We start from the raw sequence: 14,274 nt of genomic DNA on the forward strand, positions 1-14,274 counted from the left end.
TGAAAATCTGACCTATGATTTGTTACATTAATGAGATTTTAAAATCTTGGCACCTGATGTTCTCTGAGTAATGCAGATTATCTGTTAATTGATTTGAAGATGGATTGAGAAGTTTGAAGTGTTCAAATATTCGGTGTTCAAATACTGCTTGAAAGTAAATGATGCTGCAGCTGAAATCAGGTTCTTGATTATTCCAACAATTCATACAATGGGGTTTAAGTATTGCGCAAATTAGTTTGAGCATTGTTTCCCTACAGAGACTATGCAGTTCATCTTTTGTTGTTTCACAACTCTATTTTTATTCAAGATAGTATGTTTCTTAGCATGTCACTCATGTTTTCATATTTCAGTTTATAAAACTCTTAAATTGGTCTGTTGGAGTGTATCATTTTCATTTACTAAAAATGGTTGTTACATTTTTCTGTGAAATCAATTTATAACTAATTTGTTTTCTTCTCAGGCACTATAAGCACTTAAGATCTCGGTGCTCTTTTAGAGCAATCTCCCCTACAATGTACTACAAGAGTATCATTGATATTTTTAGATAATGATCTAATGAGATTAATATATTGTATGCTTCCAAAAGCTTTATTGTAGGAAATACACGGCAAAGATGCCAATGTAGAACTGTTTTGTCCAACCTGCTTATTTTGTTATGGTACCAGAGACACTGTAAATACAATACTCAATATGTCAAAGGTTTTGAAATCTAGTCTGTCTAAAGTAAAATGTTGAAATATTTTCAATTGCATTTGGACTGAATTTACAAAGAAAGTACTTCTGATTCCCAGAGATCATAAAGAAGCAGGGCGAAGGAGTGCCAGACTTAGTCCACGTCATGCGTACTTTGCAAACAGAGAGCATCCCAAACCTTCCGCCAGGGGGTGAATTGGCAAGCAAGTGAGTTTACACCCGCGTAAATCTGCTGTTGATTTAAAATTCTTTCAATAAGGCCACTCTTAAAAAGGGAGGGGCACCAAAATATTTTTAAAGGGGCATTACGACTATTAGCCCTAACCTTTTCTTTCAAATTTGGAATTATATTAAATATGGAAATGAAGGCATGTGTGATACCCTGTGGCAGACTGGGAGGTGGATTCTAAAATTAAAAGTAAACCTGTGTCATACCACAGCTGAAGAAAGGTCAGGCTATTTTTAAGAGTGGCCTCATCCTTTAACTGAAGTTCTTGAATATTTACCACTTTTAAATCTTTCTAAGTGTGTGATTCTAATGGTTTAGGTATTTATATTTATATGTTTTGACTGGCTTAAACAAATTAGTTTTTATTTGATATGTATAATGCTGGTTTTTATGGTATTGCATTTTCACCAAGGTCATAGTTGCCTTTCTTGGATGATAACGCATCAAAACTTCTGATACCATGCAGGCTGCACCAGTTGCCAGTCTGCTTCCGGGGTCAATTCAAACACTGCTTTGTGACTAAATAGTTTGGGACCAGAGTATCTTTAAGAATTGCTTCTTCTCACATGAAGCCATTGCATCCATAAGATCATTTGATGAGACTGTGCCCTTTGTCCATCCACTGTCAGATGTGTGTTTGGACACAAATGGTGGGGGTCTTTTTTGTACTGGTACTGAGGCTGTGGAAGGCCTGCCTAAGGAAGTTTGCCTTTCAATAAGCAGCTATCTCTCCCAGTGGTTCTCAACCTGTGGGTCCCCAGATATTGTTGGACCCCAACTCCCATCATCCCTGAGCTCTGGCCTTGCTAGCTAAGGGTGATAGAAGTTGTAGTTCAACAACATCTGGGGACCCACAGGTTGAGAAAGGCTGTGGCTTAGACACTGCTTCTCAAAATGGGGTTTAAATGCTGTTGTCTGCTCCATTTTGAACTGTTACAATTTTAGGCTTTTTTGTAATTTGGTAGCTTTGAACCTAACCTGTTAAGATTTTGAAGAAAATCAAGGAGTCTTGAATTCTTAGTTTTCTTGAATTTATCTTTAGGTAGAAAAGTGGATTAAAATGTAATTAAAGAAAAAGGTCTAGTATTGCAACATAATCAAGGCTGTAATGTCGAATCGATCTTCATTCTGACAATTTTAGATGTTAGGCTATTGGGCACGGAGATACAGGATATTTTGACTACCATTGAACCAGAGATGAATTGAGAGTGTTAAATCTTGCATCTCTGTTAGGGGTTCTTTCTGTTCATCTTAGTTTGGCAGTCAAGTTCCAAACCATCTGGGGGAATTTTCTGTCTGGATGAGCCTTTACTGAAGTCCCAGTTTTTCCTGTACTGAAGGATATTACTGGGAATTTCATCCACATCTTTACTGGGATTCAAACCCTGGTTCAAGACATGCCCAGTTGCTTGAGCATGGGATTTTCATAATTGTATTGGGACTGCTGGGAATTCAAGCCCTACTGGGTGCAGATAACTAGTTGTGCTATGCTTTGGTCCTTGGCCCTCTCATTCTGCTGACATTCTCTGGTACTTGATTAATTCTTTTAAAATAAATGTTGCTTTCCTTATTTGGGATTTTGGTAAGTAGTTCCAGTAGTTTGGTTCAATTTGCTGTAGTGTTTGTTTTGTTTCGCTGTGCTTGTCCTACCTAGTTTGGTCTGCTGATAGTCAATTGGCTACTACTAAAATGGTTGAGCTGCTGCTTTTATCTATTGCTGTATAATGATGTGTTTTCTGTTATGAGTGTTGACGGTCTTATGGAATTCTGGTAAACTACCTTGAATGTCAGTTTGCAGAAAGATGGCACACTTTTTAAATATATAAATAAGGGTTTCCTTTCCTTTTTTCCTTTTTTAAAGGTATTTCTATTTTGAGAATCTGTTTTCAGATGACAATTGTCCTTTGGAAAATGCTGATCTTTAAAACCTTTTTTCCCCCCTTGCTTGCTTTAGACGGAGTGTGATTGAAGCGGTTTATAACAGACTGAATCCTTATAGAAATGATGATGCTGTGAGTATTAGTGCTGTCCAGCCTGTCATCCCGTCAGCCTGTCCTTACTGACCATTTTCACAAGTTTAGTTGAAAGATCGCTTTTTCAGTGCTTAAAATGTATTATGTTCATTAAAGCAAAAACCAAAGAAATCCAGATTTGTGAGATCTGTTTATCACTGACGTTGGGAGTCCCAATGCACAGCTGCCTTCCATTTGAATTGTAGCTATAAAAATGCTTGCAGAAAGAAACATTGTGTTGCATGTGAATGGCAATGTATTTTGGCTGTCAGAAGTGGAATTGGTTCCTGTTGTGTCAAGTTGGGCTACCCAGTTTGTTTTTGCTGTGGCTGCAGCATTGGTGGACAAGCCATCAGCTTACTCCCATCTCATAATTGAATTATTCCGTGTGCAGTGCTATGTGACTAATACACTGAAAATCTTGGCATTTTTGTTTCACCACTTAATTTTCACAACTCTTCCGCTTCATTTTCACACGTACCCCATTTTCTGTCTCAAACATGTGCTTGCACTTTTTTTGCTATTTCCTTGGCACATAACACACCTCACATGCACACTACCCTTCCCACTTGTAGAAAGGTTCTTGGGGAGTTGGAAGGAAAACATTTTTAGCTCTGCATTCACGCATATGGGTGGCATCTACACAATCGTTAACCTTTCACTGTTGACTTTTTGTGCCTGTTCTGCGTGGTAGTGGGGACAGGTTGAGAGGTCTCTAATACTCAGAATTACTTTTATTTTTGGCTCATTTTTGTGGCCACGCATGGTCTCATCAAAGTCCTCATTGATTTTACATCAAAGTAGCACATTTCTAACGCAGTGCATAACTTTCGTACATAATTCTACAGAAGGGTTTTCTTTGTAACATGGCAGTGGTGATGCTCAACTAAGTTGTACAAGGAATAGAACCACTGAAATGAATGGGTTCAGTTACTTAAATCCACTGATTTCAGTGAGACTGCTTTGAGTATGACTAAGGTAGCTTATCACCCTGTATTTGGTGCACTTTGCAGAGGCTAGAGAAAGCAGAAAAGGGAGAATAAAGGGCAGAGCAATAGAAACAAGCTTATGGTGTGAGGCTGGCAGCCAGCAGAGAAACCAAATCCAGGATGATGATGATGATAATTTTTATTTGTACCCTGCCCTCCCCAGCCAAGACTGGGCTCAGAGCGGCTAACATCAGGTATAAAAACAATTGATTAAAATACAACTTAAAAACAGGATTAAAATACAACTTAAAATGCAGCCTCATTTCAGTGGAAGCCCTGATCAAAAACTGTTTGGGGGGAGAAAATGTCAAATCTTCACCAAGGCCAACTACCCAGACTGGTCCTACGTGGGCCAGAAAAAAGCCAGGGAAGTCCCCAATTGGGGGTTCCATCACAGAAGGAAAAGGAAAAAGGGGGAGGGGATCAGGCTGACTCCAAGCCAAAGGCCAGGTGGAATAACTCTGTCTTACAGGCCCTGCGGAAAGAAATCAGATCCTGCAGGGCCCTGGTCTCATGAGGCAGAGCGTTCCACCAGGCCGGGGCCAGTGTTGAAAAGGCCCTGGCTCTGGTTGAGGCTAATCTGACTTCCTTGGGGACCTCTAGAGTGTTGCTATTTATGGATCTTAAGATCCTCCACAGGGCATACCAGGAGAGGCAGTCCCGTAGGTACGAGGGTCCTAGATTAAGTACAGTGGTACCTCGCAAGACGAACGCCTCGCAAGACGAAAAAATTGCAAGACGAAAGAGTTTTCCGTTTTTTGAGTCGTTCCGCAAGACGAATTTCCCTATGGGCTTGCTTCGCAAGACGAAGGCGGGTGGCGGGGAGAAGAGCGCTTCTCCCCGCTGCCTGCCCCGCAAGCTCCGGGGACAGCGGGGAGGCACGCTGCGCTTCCCCTCTGTCCCCGGACCTCTTCCGAAGGCTGGCGGTGGGGAGAAGAGCCCTTCTCCCCACCGCCAGCCCCGCAATCTCCGGGGACAGCGGGGAAGCGCAGCGCGTCTTCCCCGCTGTCCCCTGACCTGGTCTGAAGGCGGTCTCCATAGGAACGCATTAATTGATTTTCAATGCATTCCTATGGGAAACCGTGCTTCGCAAGACGAAAAACTCGCAAGAAGAAAAAACTCGCGGAACGAATTAATTTCGTCTTGCGAGGCACCACTGTACTTTAATTCAGACTGCACGGGTGAGTGCAACCTCACTGCATTTTGCACCAGGCTAAATGTAACTGGGTAGACAAAATGGAGTCAGTGGAGGAAATTAGGTTGCTTGGGCTGGTCATGCGTTATGCTTTTGAGTGACTTGCCTCTTTGGAGAACTCGTCTTAAAAGCACTGGAAGATTCTTGGTGGATGGTCTGTTACTGGAGAGCTTTTTATGCATAGTATAAGCCTTTCTAATTTGCCCACTTCCAGCACAAGGCTTTTAAATATCTTAAAAGGTGAAATAGATATATTCCTGTCATTTCTGTTGTGGAGGATGCCAACCAAACTGAAATGACTTGACTGCTATGCAAGATAATCTCCAGTTTCCCAGTTCAGAAGCGTAAAGAAAATCCTGTTAATAATTGGAATGATACCATAACTTTTTTCTAGGTCAGCAACATTCAAAATGATTGCTTACAATTATTCAGCCAGGACATCTTGACAAATGTAGATGCATGTAAAATACTAATAATGCCGTATTTTACCAACACAAAAATGCCACCTGATTTAAGAGCCTAAGTCTTGTTCTTTAGAAAGTGGCATGTTCAAAGTCATGTTCTTTAGTTCTTTAGAAAGTCATGTTCTTTAGTTCTTTAGAAAGTCATGTTCTTTAGTTCTTTAGAAAGTGGCAGCTGGGTGCCCCAGGCTATTCTTATAGCCACCCTTCCTTAGTTGAAGACTGCATTGGGGTGCAGTATGCAGGAGTGGTGAATCTTTGGTCCTCCAGATGTCGCTGAACTGCGACCCCTACCAGCCCTAGCAAGAATGGCCAGGGTTGATGAAAGTTGTAATTCAGTGACCTTTGTAGGCCAAAAGGTTCCCCATATCTGGCTTGGGACATGATTTAGGAACATGCACTCTCATCTCCCTGTCCCATGTGACTGGGAAGATGACCACAGAAGCCTTCACTAAGCCAGCTAATGTTTTCTATGTCATTTAGAGACAAATATGTGGTTCATACCAACGCGATCCGTCTAAATGAGCCTGTTTTAGAAACACTGGTTTGAACTTTGCTTGTCTGAAATCCACCATAGCTAGTGCCAAACACAATTTGCCATGCTAGAAGACTTAGCAATCCCAAATTGGTCCAAATGGAAAGCAAAAGCTCTTTAATTCTCCCCCAGCTGTGTGAGAGAAGGCAAGGAGTAGGGAAATGCGCTGGAAGAGACCATTTTTGAAGTTGGTGGTTACCGTGATAGTGTTTTCATGTCACACCACCTCCTTGAGTGGACAGGCAAGAAGGCTTTGGCCTTTAACTTGACCACGTGATTTGTGGCAAACTGGCTTGAACATCCAGTGAACTTGAAACTGCAAGTTATGAAGCTGGTTTGTTAAATTAGCCGAAGTTTGTTATTAACTGTGGTTTCAACACAATGACAAGCCAAAATTAGGGTGCAGGGAAGCTAAACACAGTTGAAGTCCTGCACAGCTGACGATTTCGGGGTGGGGGAAATTAAAGCCAGAGTCCCTGTTTTCACAAAACCCAAGATGTTTAGGTGCCTTTGGGTTCAGTAAACATATCAAACCCTGCAATTTAATTTGCATAGAGTTATACATAAAACATACTAAAAGTTATATGAAAATAAGCATTTCTTGCCTCTGTTTTTTAATTTGCATTTCCCCTAGCTGCTTTCAACATTTCTAGAAAACTTAAATCTCTTAACGCTTTGCTTTCAAATGCCAGAGGAGTAGAAAAATCCATCTTTATCTGGATAAATAAAGAGTGCAGTAGTACTGCATATCAGTAGTGTGATTATGAAGTGCTGAGTTACATCAGATACTGAACACCTGAAGCTGCTGCTTACTTTAGTGCCCAGGTGATGTCTTGCATCTGGTGAGTCAAGCCATTCTTCATCTCCACAGAACTGGCATGTGGCACAGAAATGCCTTGTTCAGCATTTAAATATGACTAAGGAAAAGAGGTGAATGACAGTTGAACAATATCTGTTTTATATGAATAGCATCTAAAAAGATACTTCTAATGATGTGAGTCTAGAGTACCTAGATTTTAAATTCTAAGGCTGTTCTGTTGATTTCACTGAAACCTGCTTTCTAGCTTGCCTTATGGGGTAGGAAAATTGAAAAACTGTAGGAGAACATGTGTGAATAACTTTTAGTTTAAGGCAGAAGCTGAAAATTTAACTCTTGACACCTGAAAAATAGTCTGCTTTTCTGTTCAATGATTTACAAGGGAGGGCTGACCTAAATAGCTTTTGTGTACTAGGTATCTTACCTTGTTAAATGCTCATAAGTTACTATTCCCAGAGTAAAGCTCTTCAGAACGTAAAGAACACCTGAATCCTAAAATTATTGCCGTATCTACCCTTTTCAGTCTGGATTATCCAGAAACTGCTGTAATTTTGGGCGCTCCAGACTTTAAAGGGTTCCTTTTCTTTTCTTTAAGGACTCTGCATCAACCGATGATATGTGGTAAAACTGCCATCTAAGCTGTGGAGTTTACATCCATCCTGATGGAAATTGCACCCTGCCCACAGTGACCCTTCCTAACATCCATCTTCCACCTTACTTGAAGGGGAAAAGATGTGTTGGCGAAAGTGACTACACCTGGAAGCAGCAGTCCCAACATCTAGCCCAGGAACTGATGATCTTTTTTTCCCCTTTTCGTTTTCTATTGCAAAACAGACTTCTGTAAAAGTGATATTGAAACCAATATGTTGTAAATTGGACTCTAAGCAATTTTATGTTGTATGATTTTTGTTTTGTAAAGTGCAATTGTGGTTGTACAAAATGCTTATTTAATGATGAACTGCTTTACATCGATTAAGGTTAGATTAAATGCTTGGTTTGTTGCTTTGAACAACAGTAATCTAGCCCTTTTCCATTCACATTTGTGGTTCTGGATTGCTGGGAGCAGCAACTTCGCCAGCTGAGCACTCAGGAGGTACATAGAAATTGTGTAAAGGCTATTTTATATAAAGGCAGATCATTGCGATTCTAGTATGGAAAATAACTGATAAAACAGTTCATTCTCCATCAAACTTTTAGTTGTTCGATTTAAAAAATAAAATAATTCCTGCGGGATCTAAAAATCCTATTGAAAGATATGGGAAGTTCAGTGAACAAATGGGACAGGTTTGCCAACCTTGCAACATGGCAGTGAAATATAGATCATGGGGGTTAAAATGCCTTGATTATTTGCACCTTTAAAAAAATCTTTACCTTCAGTTAATTTTCAGTTATGTAAGAGGCTATGTCTTTATTTAGTATAAGCCTGCAGCACTCTTAACATCCTGATTGGCTGGGTTGGCTGCTGTTCCAAGTAAAATACTTTGAATTCCATTATATCAATAAAGATTGATTTAACAAACAACAAAATTTAACAATATATGTGTAACTATTTTCTCCCTTGTCTTTTGAAATGCTTGTAAATGAGATGTCATGTGGATAAATATTTTTTATTAACTAATTGCCCATTTATGAAATGGGAAAAACTCTTGACTGTTGCCCAAGGCACAGGTGGATATTTCCCCCCAGTTAGCAGGCGTAATATGGTTTCAGAAATGAAAATTTCCCCCCCATGAGTTTCTTTCAAGATTTTTGCTTTGAGAGAATCATGTGAAGTTATATTTGCCTCTTGTTAATGAAAACTCATTTGTCAGAGTCTGACAATCTTACTTTTTATGGTATGTTTTATATGGCCCCATTGACTTAGAACAAAAACTAGTGTTTTAACAGTATGTGAGATTTGAAATACAGCATGTTCAGAATATTTAACTGTTGAGATTAAATTTTAATTCTTAAAAAAAATCATAAAAGTAATAAAACTAATTTGACTTTTCTCCTATTGACCATTCAAAGATAACTTTTCAAATCAGTCGTGTTTGCAGAACTACTGTTTCGTGCACCTTGTATTTTGTCCCTTTTTATGTTGAGAATATTGTATGATCAATATGTAGCTTTCTTTAATCTTTCAGTCAACAGATTCCCCCTCCAAAGGAAAATCAACAAAATATATAAATAGGTTGTAGCAATGTAGCTGGAAATTTTTTAAAAAAGGTGTAAAATATACCTTTTTATAGGAAGCAATGTACAATGCGTTTTTCTATATCTGTCTTTCCCCCCCTAACTTGGAAATATACATTTGTGTGTATATATAGCCTTAAAACTGTTGCAGAGTTAGGGAGTGTTGAACAGTGTTGAACAGTGAAAAAGTAACTTAATAATGTCTCAACTAAGGATAGCATTATACCAGCAAACACTTTTATTTTATTCCTCTTGTTTGTGTGAGGTGCTTAACCTTGACATCATTGTAATCAGTTTGTACCCTGTTAAAGCATGAAGAAAAACCTTAAGCACTATTTGTATTTATAAATTTATAGCGATTTTGGGTTAAAGAACCAATCCTTCCCCCTACATACAAATAAATGGTTAAAATGTACAGTTTTGTTGAGTTCAGACTATAAAGATGTCAAACGTATAGGATCACGAGAACCTATTTCAGAGACCTGTATTTAAAATACAAGGTCAGCTACTAAAGAATGTTAAAGTGGTTCCAGGATTGGTAAGATAACTGTTCCTTTTTCTGTGCAAACTGAAGTGCAGTTCTTTAAAAAAAAATTTTTTTTTTCTCCAGAACTTCAGGCTATGCTGTGGAAACTTAAAAGTTTAAAATATTTTATAAATCACAAGTGGAAAGCCATATGTTAAAACAATAATTTAAATGTCATAATGACATAGCGTATGTTTAAAACATACCGCAGGTGCACCCTTTAAACATACAAAAACACAATTCTTCTGCTGTTTCTACTAGTGCTAAGAAAGGGGTTTAAGGGTGGGGGGGAGGCAGGGTAAAAAAGAGGCACAGCAGTTGTAGAGCCCCCCTCCCTTACATTTGGCACTTTGAAGGGGTCAAAGCACTGTGTTAGTTATGCCTGCTAAATACACTGCTATTCTATGTATACCAAAATGAGATTAAATCCATATAATCAATGCACCACATATTCTAGCAAAGGCGCTTCCTCACTCTTGTTCATTCGTCTGCAAAAAAGGCACTTTTCGTTTTTGCAACTTTTAAAAAATGCTAAAAAAAAAAATTTAGAACACCTCAGGGGCAATGCAGCAAAGTTTTGAAGAATTGTGTGCTATTTATTTCCCTAACTTGGAGGGGAGGAGTGGATGCCTCTGCTGACGAAATAAAGTAATATGGTGGTCCCAAATTTACCTGTAAGGTGTTAATATTTTGTTCCTTTGCTTTTTGCTTCACGTCCATACTGCTCTTTATATTTTTCTTAACTTTGACCATTACAGTTTAGATCTGTCAGTGAGTTCTGAACATTAATAATACCAAGTTACACTTACAGTAGGCCACATTGTTGAATTCAGTATGTGCTAGAGTTGGTTCCACATCTTGTGGTTTTCAGAACGTGGGTTCTGACCTATACCATTGGCCTATACCAAACTCCTATTATATTGCAGCTTTTTACACAATTCCCCCTATTCATTAAACAAAATTGGGCTGGAAGCACAAGTTTTCATTCATTTCTACAGGTATCATTTCCCCCCTGTGGTTAATGTTTGTTCAGAAGTGCACCTAATCAGTAAAAATAAATAAATGTATACAATGAGTTTCAGCTACTGAAATAGTTTAGTGCCTGAAATTTGTAGTTTCATCATGTGAGGAAGCCCCATGCAGCCAGACACTTAAACTTAGAAGAATTAGATATTTCTAACCTCAGGAGTTGGGTTAAACCACAGAGCCTAGGACTTGCCGATCAGAAGGTTGGCGGTTCGAATCCCCCGCGATGTGGTGAGCTCCCGTTGCTCGGTCCCTGCTCCTGCCAACCTAGCAGTTCGAAAGCACGTCAAAGTGCAAGTAGATAGGTACCACTCTGGCGGGAAGGTAAACGGCATTTCCGTGCGCTGCTCTGGTTCGCCAGAAGCAGCTTAGTCATGCTGACCACATGACCCGGAAGCTGTACGCTGGCTCCCTTGGCCAGAAAAGCGAGATGAGCGCCACAACCCCAGAGTCGGCCATGACTGGACCTAATAGTCAGGGGTCCTTTTTAACCTCAGGAGTTAGAACCCTCTGTAAAAACCAAGGTATAACTCAGTGTTATATCTGCTTAATTTGTTGTTGTTTAGTCATTTAGTCGTGTCCGACTCTTCGTGACCCCATGGACCAGAGCACGCCAGGCACCTCTGTCCTCCACTACCTCCCGCAGTTTGGTCAAACTCATGCTGGTAACCTTGAAAACACTATCCAACCATCTCGTCCTCTGTCGCCCCCTTCTCCTTGTGCCCTCCATCTTTCCCAGCATCAGTGTCTTCTCCAGGGAGTCTTCTCTTCTCATGAGGTGGCCAAAGTACTGGAGCCTCAGCTTCACGATCTGTCCTTCCAGTGAGCACTCAGGGCTGATTTCCTTAAGAATGGATGCGTTTGATCTTCTTGCAGTCCATGGGACTCTCAAGAGTCTCCTCCAGCACCATAATTCAAAAGCATCAATTCTTCGGCGATCAGCCTTCTTTATGGTCCAGCTCTCACTTCCATACATCACTACTGGGAAAACCATGGCTTTAACTATACGGACCTTTGTTGGCAAGGTGACGTCTCTACTTCTCAAGATGCTATCTAGGCCTGTCATTGCCCTTCTCCCAAGAAGCAGGCGTCTTTTAATTTCGTGGCTGCTGTCACCATCTGCAGTGATCATGGAGCCCAAGAAAGTAAAATCTCTCACTGCCTCCATTTCTTCCCCTTCTATTTGCCAGGAGGTGATGGGACCAGTGGCCATGATCTTTGTTTTTTTGATGTTGAGCTTCAGACCATATTTTGCGCTCTCCTCTTTCACCCTCATTAAAAGGTTCTTTAATTCCTCCTCACTTTCTGCCATCAAGGTTGTGTCATCTGCATATCTGAGGTTGTTGATATTTCTTCTGGCAATCTTAATTCCAGCTTGGGATTCATCCAGCCCAGCCTTTCGCATGATGTATTCTGCATATAAATTAAATAAGCAGGGAGATAAAATACAGCCTTGTCGTACTCCTTTCCCAATTTTGAACCAATCAGTTGTTCCATATCCAGTTCTAACTGTAGCTTCTTGTCCCACATAGAGACATATCTGCTTAATACAGAAGTGCAACTGGCTCAGAGCAGTAGCCTGGTTTTCCTTTTTGTCATTTTAATCAATCTGGAGCCAATGAAATCCGAATTGGAGAAAATGTCATCCATGTGTGATCAGCGTGTTCTGTGCTTCCTTCATAGAATTCAAAGTACAGGGTAGCAACATAGCTTATGTTGCACAGTTCTAATATTTGTCTCTTACTCTTTCTTGAAGAGCTTTGGACAGATGACAGTTATCCAGCGTTACCCATCAAACTTCAAGGCAGAATGGAGCTTGAACTCCAGTCTGCCTCGTCCAAGACTTCACACTGAGTCCAGTTTACTGCACTGGGCTGCTGTTACGATTTCTGTTAGTCCATGTTGGACCTGAGATTCTGTGGTGCATGGAATAAGCTGACGCAAGTACAAATTTATGCATCATGACCATTTCCGAAAGCTAACCTTCAGTACCTGATCTAAAGGAAGGATCCTGCATCACAGAGATTGCTGATTGGCATGCCTCTCCAAATCAACTTTTCAGCCACAGTATTTTGTTTGCTGAGGCATCCCGAGGATCTATATATTGCAAGATGTGGCCTGTTTTATTCTCCCTTGTCCCCGCCTTTTCATGCATTTTGATATTTTGCAGTGGTGGATTTGTATTCAGTTTAAAAGCCATCATCCATCATCCTCACATAGGGGAAAAGAAAAAACCCGCATCTCAGGCTATTGTTTGGAGTTGGTAATAACTGATCAAGCAGGAGAGAAGTTCCTACAATAGGTGAATCCTTTTTGAATAATAATAATAATAATAATAATAATAATAATAATAATAATTTATTTATACCCCGCCCTCCCCAGCCAAGACTGGGCTCAGGGCGGCTAACAGCCAATAATAAAAACAAGTTGATTAAAATACAATTTAAAAAAGATTAAAATACAACATTAAAACATTAGAAGCCCCTTTTATATCTCTGCAGGGAATTATTTTTTGGTATTCCTTCTTCCAGTCTTCCCTTGGAAGAAGCACTTGTGCTGCATTCTAAGCCTGCCAAGAGACTAGCTTGCAGACTGCCCTGGGCAGGGAGATATTTAAAAAGAGACATCTGGTGGCTTAAGATCAAACAGCCCCATGATTTCTCCCACAGTGGTGGCATGAGATGGTGCACTATGTGGAGGAAGGCTAAATGATGTGAAATGGCTGGTATTAGAGGGTATAAGTGGGGGAAACAATTTGTCCTGCATGATGCACTCTTAAGGAAGCTGTCAAATAATGTTGCTGAGATGGCCATTTAAAATGCCCTAGCAGAATGCACTCTGCTCATTTCCTCAGCCAAGCCTTTAAAACAGGAATGGCAAATCAGCAAATATCAGCGTTTCTGCAAAACTGCCCACAAACAGTAGGTTTTTTCCTAATTCCACAGGGCATTGGCCCAAATGGCTGTACTTCCTTCTAGTGCAGCCTTTCTCAACCTTGGGTCCCCAGATGTTGGACTACAACTCCCATCATCCCTGGCCACTGGTTCCTGCCAGCTGGGGGTGACGGGAGTTGTAGTCCAACAACATCCGAGGACCCAAGGTTGGAGAAAGACTGTTCTAGTGCATGGGTAGGCAAACTAAGGCCCGGGGGCCGGATCCAGCCCAATCACCTTCTAAATCCAGCCCGCAGGCGGTCTGGGAATCAGTGTGCTTTTACATGAGCAGAATGTTTCCTTTTATTTAAAATGCATCTCTGGGTTATTTGTGAGGCATAGGAATTCGTTCATTACAGTGGTGCCTCGCAAGACGAAATTAATTCATTCTGCGAGTCTCTTCGTCTTGCGGTTTTTTCGTCTTGCGAAGCACAGCTATTAACGGTACTTAGCGGCTTTAAGAAAAAGGAAACAAACTCGCAAGAACTCGCAAGACATTTTCGTCTTGCGAAGCAAGCCCATAGGGAACTTCGTCTTGCGAAGCGACTCAAAAAACGGAAAACTCTTTCGTCTTACGAGTTTTTCGTCTTGCGAGGCATTCGTCTTGCGAGGTACCACTGTATTATTATTTTCAAAATATAGTCCGGCCCCCCACAAGGTCTGAGGGACAGTGGACTGGCCCC

The 14,274-nt window shown here is 40.5% G+C and overlaps 1 protein-coding gene across 2 annotated transcripts in view; it reads left to right on the forward strand.

Annotated features, from left to right (window-relative positions):
• The window catches only part of PPM1A (protein phosphatase, Mg2+/Mn2+ dependent 1A), a 35,847-nt gene extending 25,548 nt beyond the window's left edge, over positions 1 to 10,299 (forward strand). The window contains exons 4-6 of one of the 2 annotated variants that reach the window (XM_053402033.1): positions 792 to 900; positions 2,877 to 2,934; positions 7,455 to 7,543. In XM_053402033.1, coding sequence (XP_053258008.1) covers positions 792 to 900; positions 2,877 to 2,934; positions 7,455 to 7,502 — 215 coding nt within the window. In that variant the 3' untranslated portion in view covers positions 7,503 to 7,543. Of the gene's footprint in view, positions 1 to 791; positions 901 to 2,876; positions 2,935 to 7,454 lie in introns of both variants that reach the window. The other variant, XM_053402117.1, reaches the window with a different exon arrangement.
• The last annotated feature ends 3,975 nt before the right edge of the window (positions 10,300 to 14,274 follow it).

This window comes from Podarcis raffonei, chromosome 1, assembly GCF_027172205.1.
Source record: "Podarcis raffonei isolate rPodRaf1 chromosome 1, rPodRaf1.pri, whole genome shotgun sequence".
NCBI classification, from domain to species: domain Eukaryota; kingdom Metazoa; phylum Chordata; class Lepidosauria; order Squamata; family Lacertidae; genus Podarcis; species Podarcis raffonei.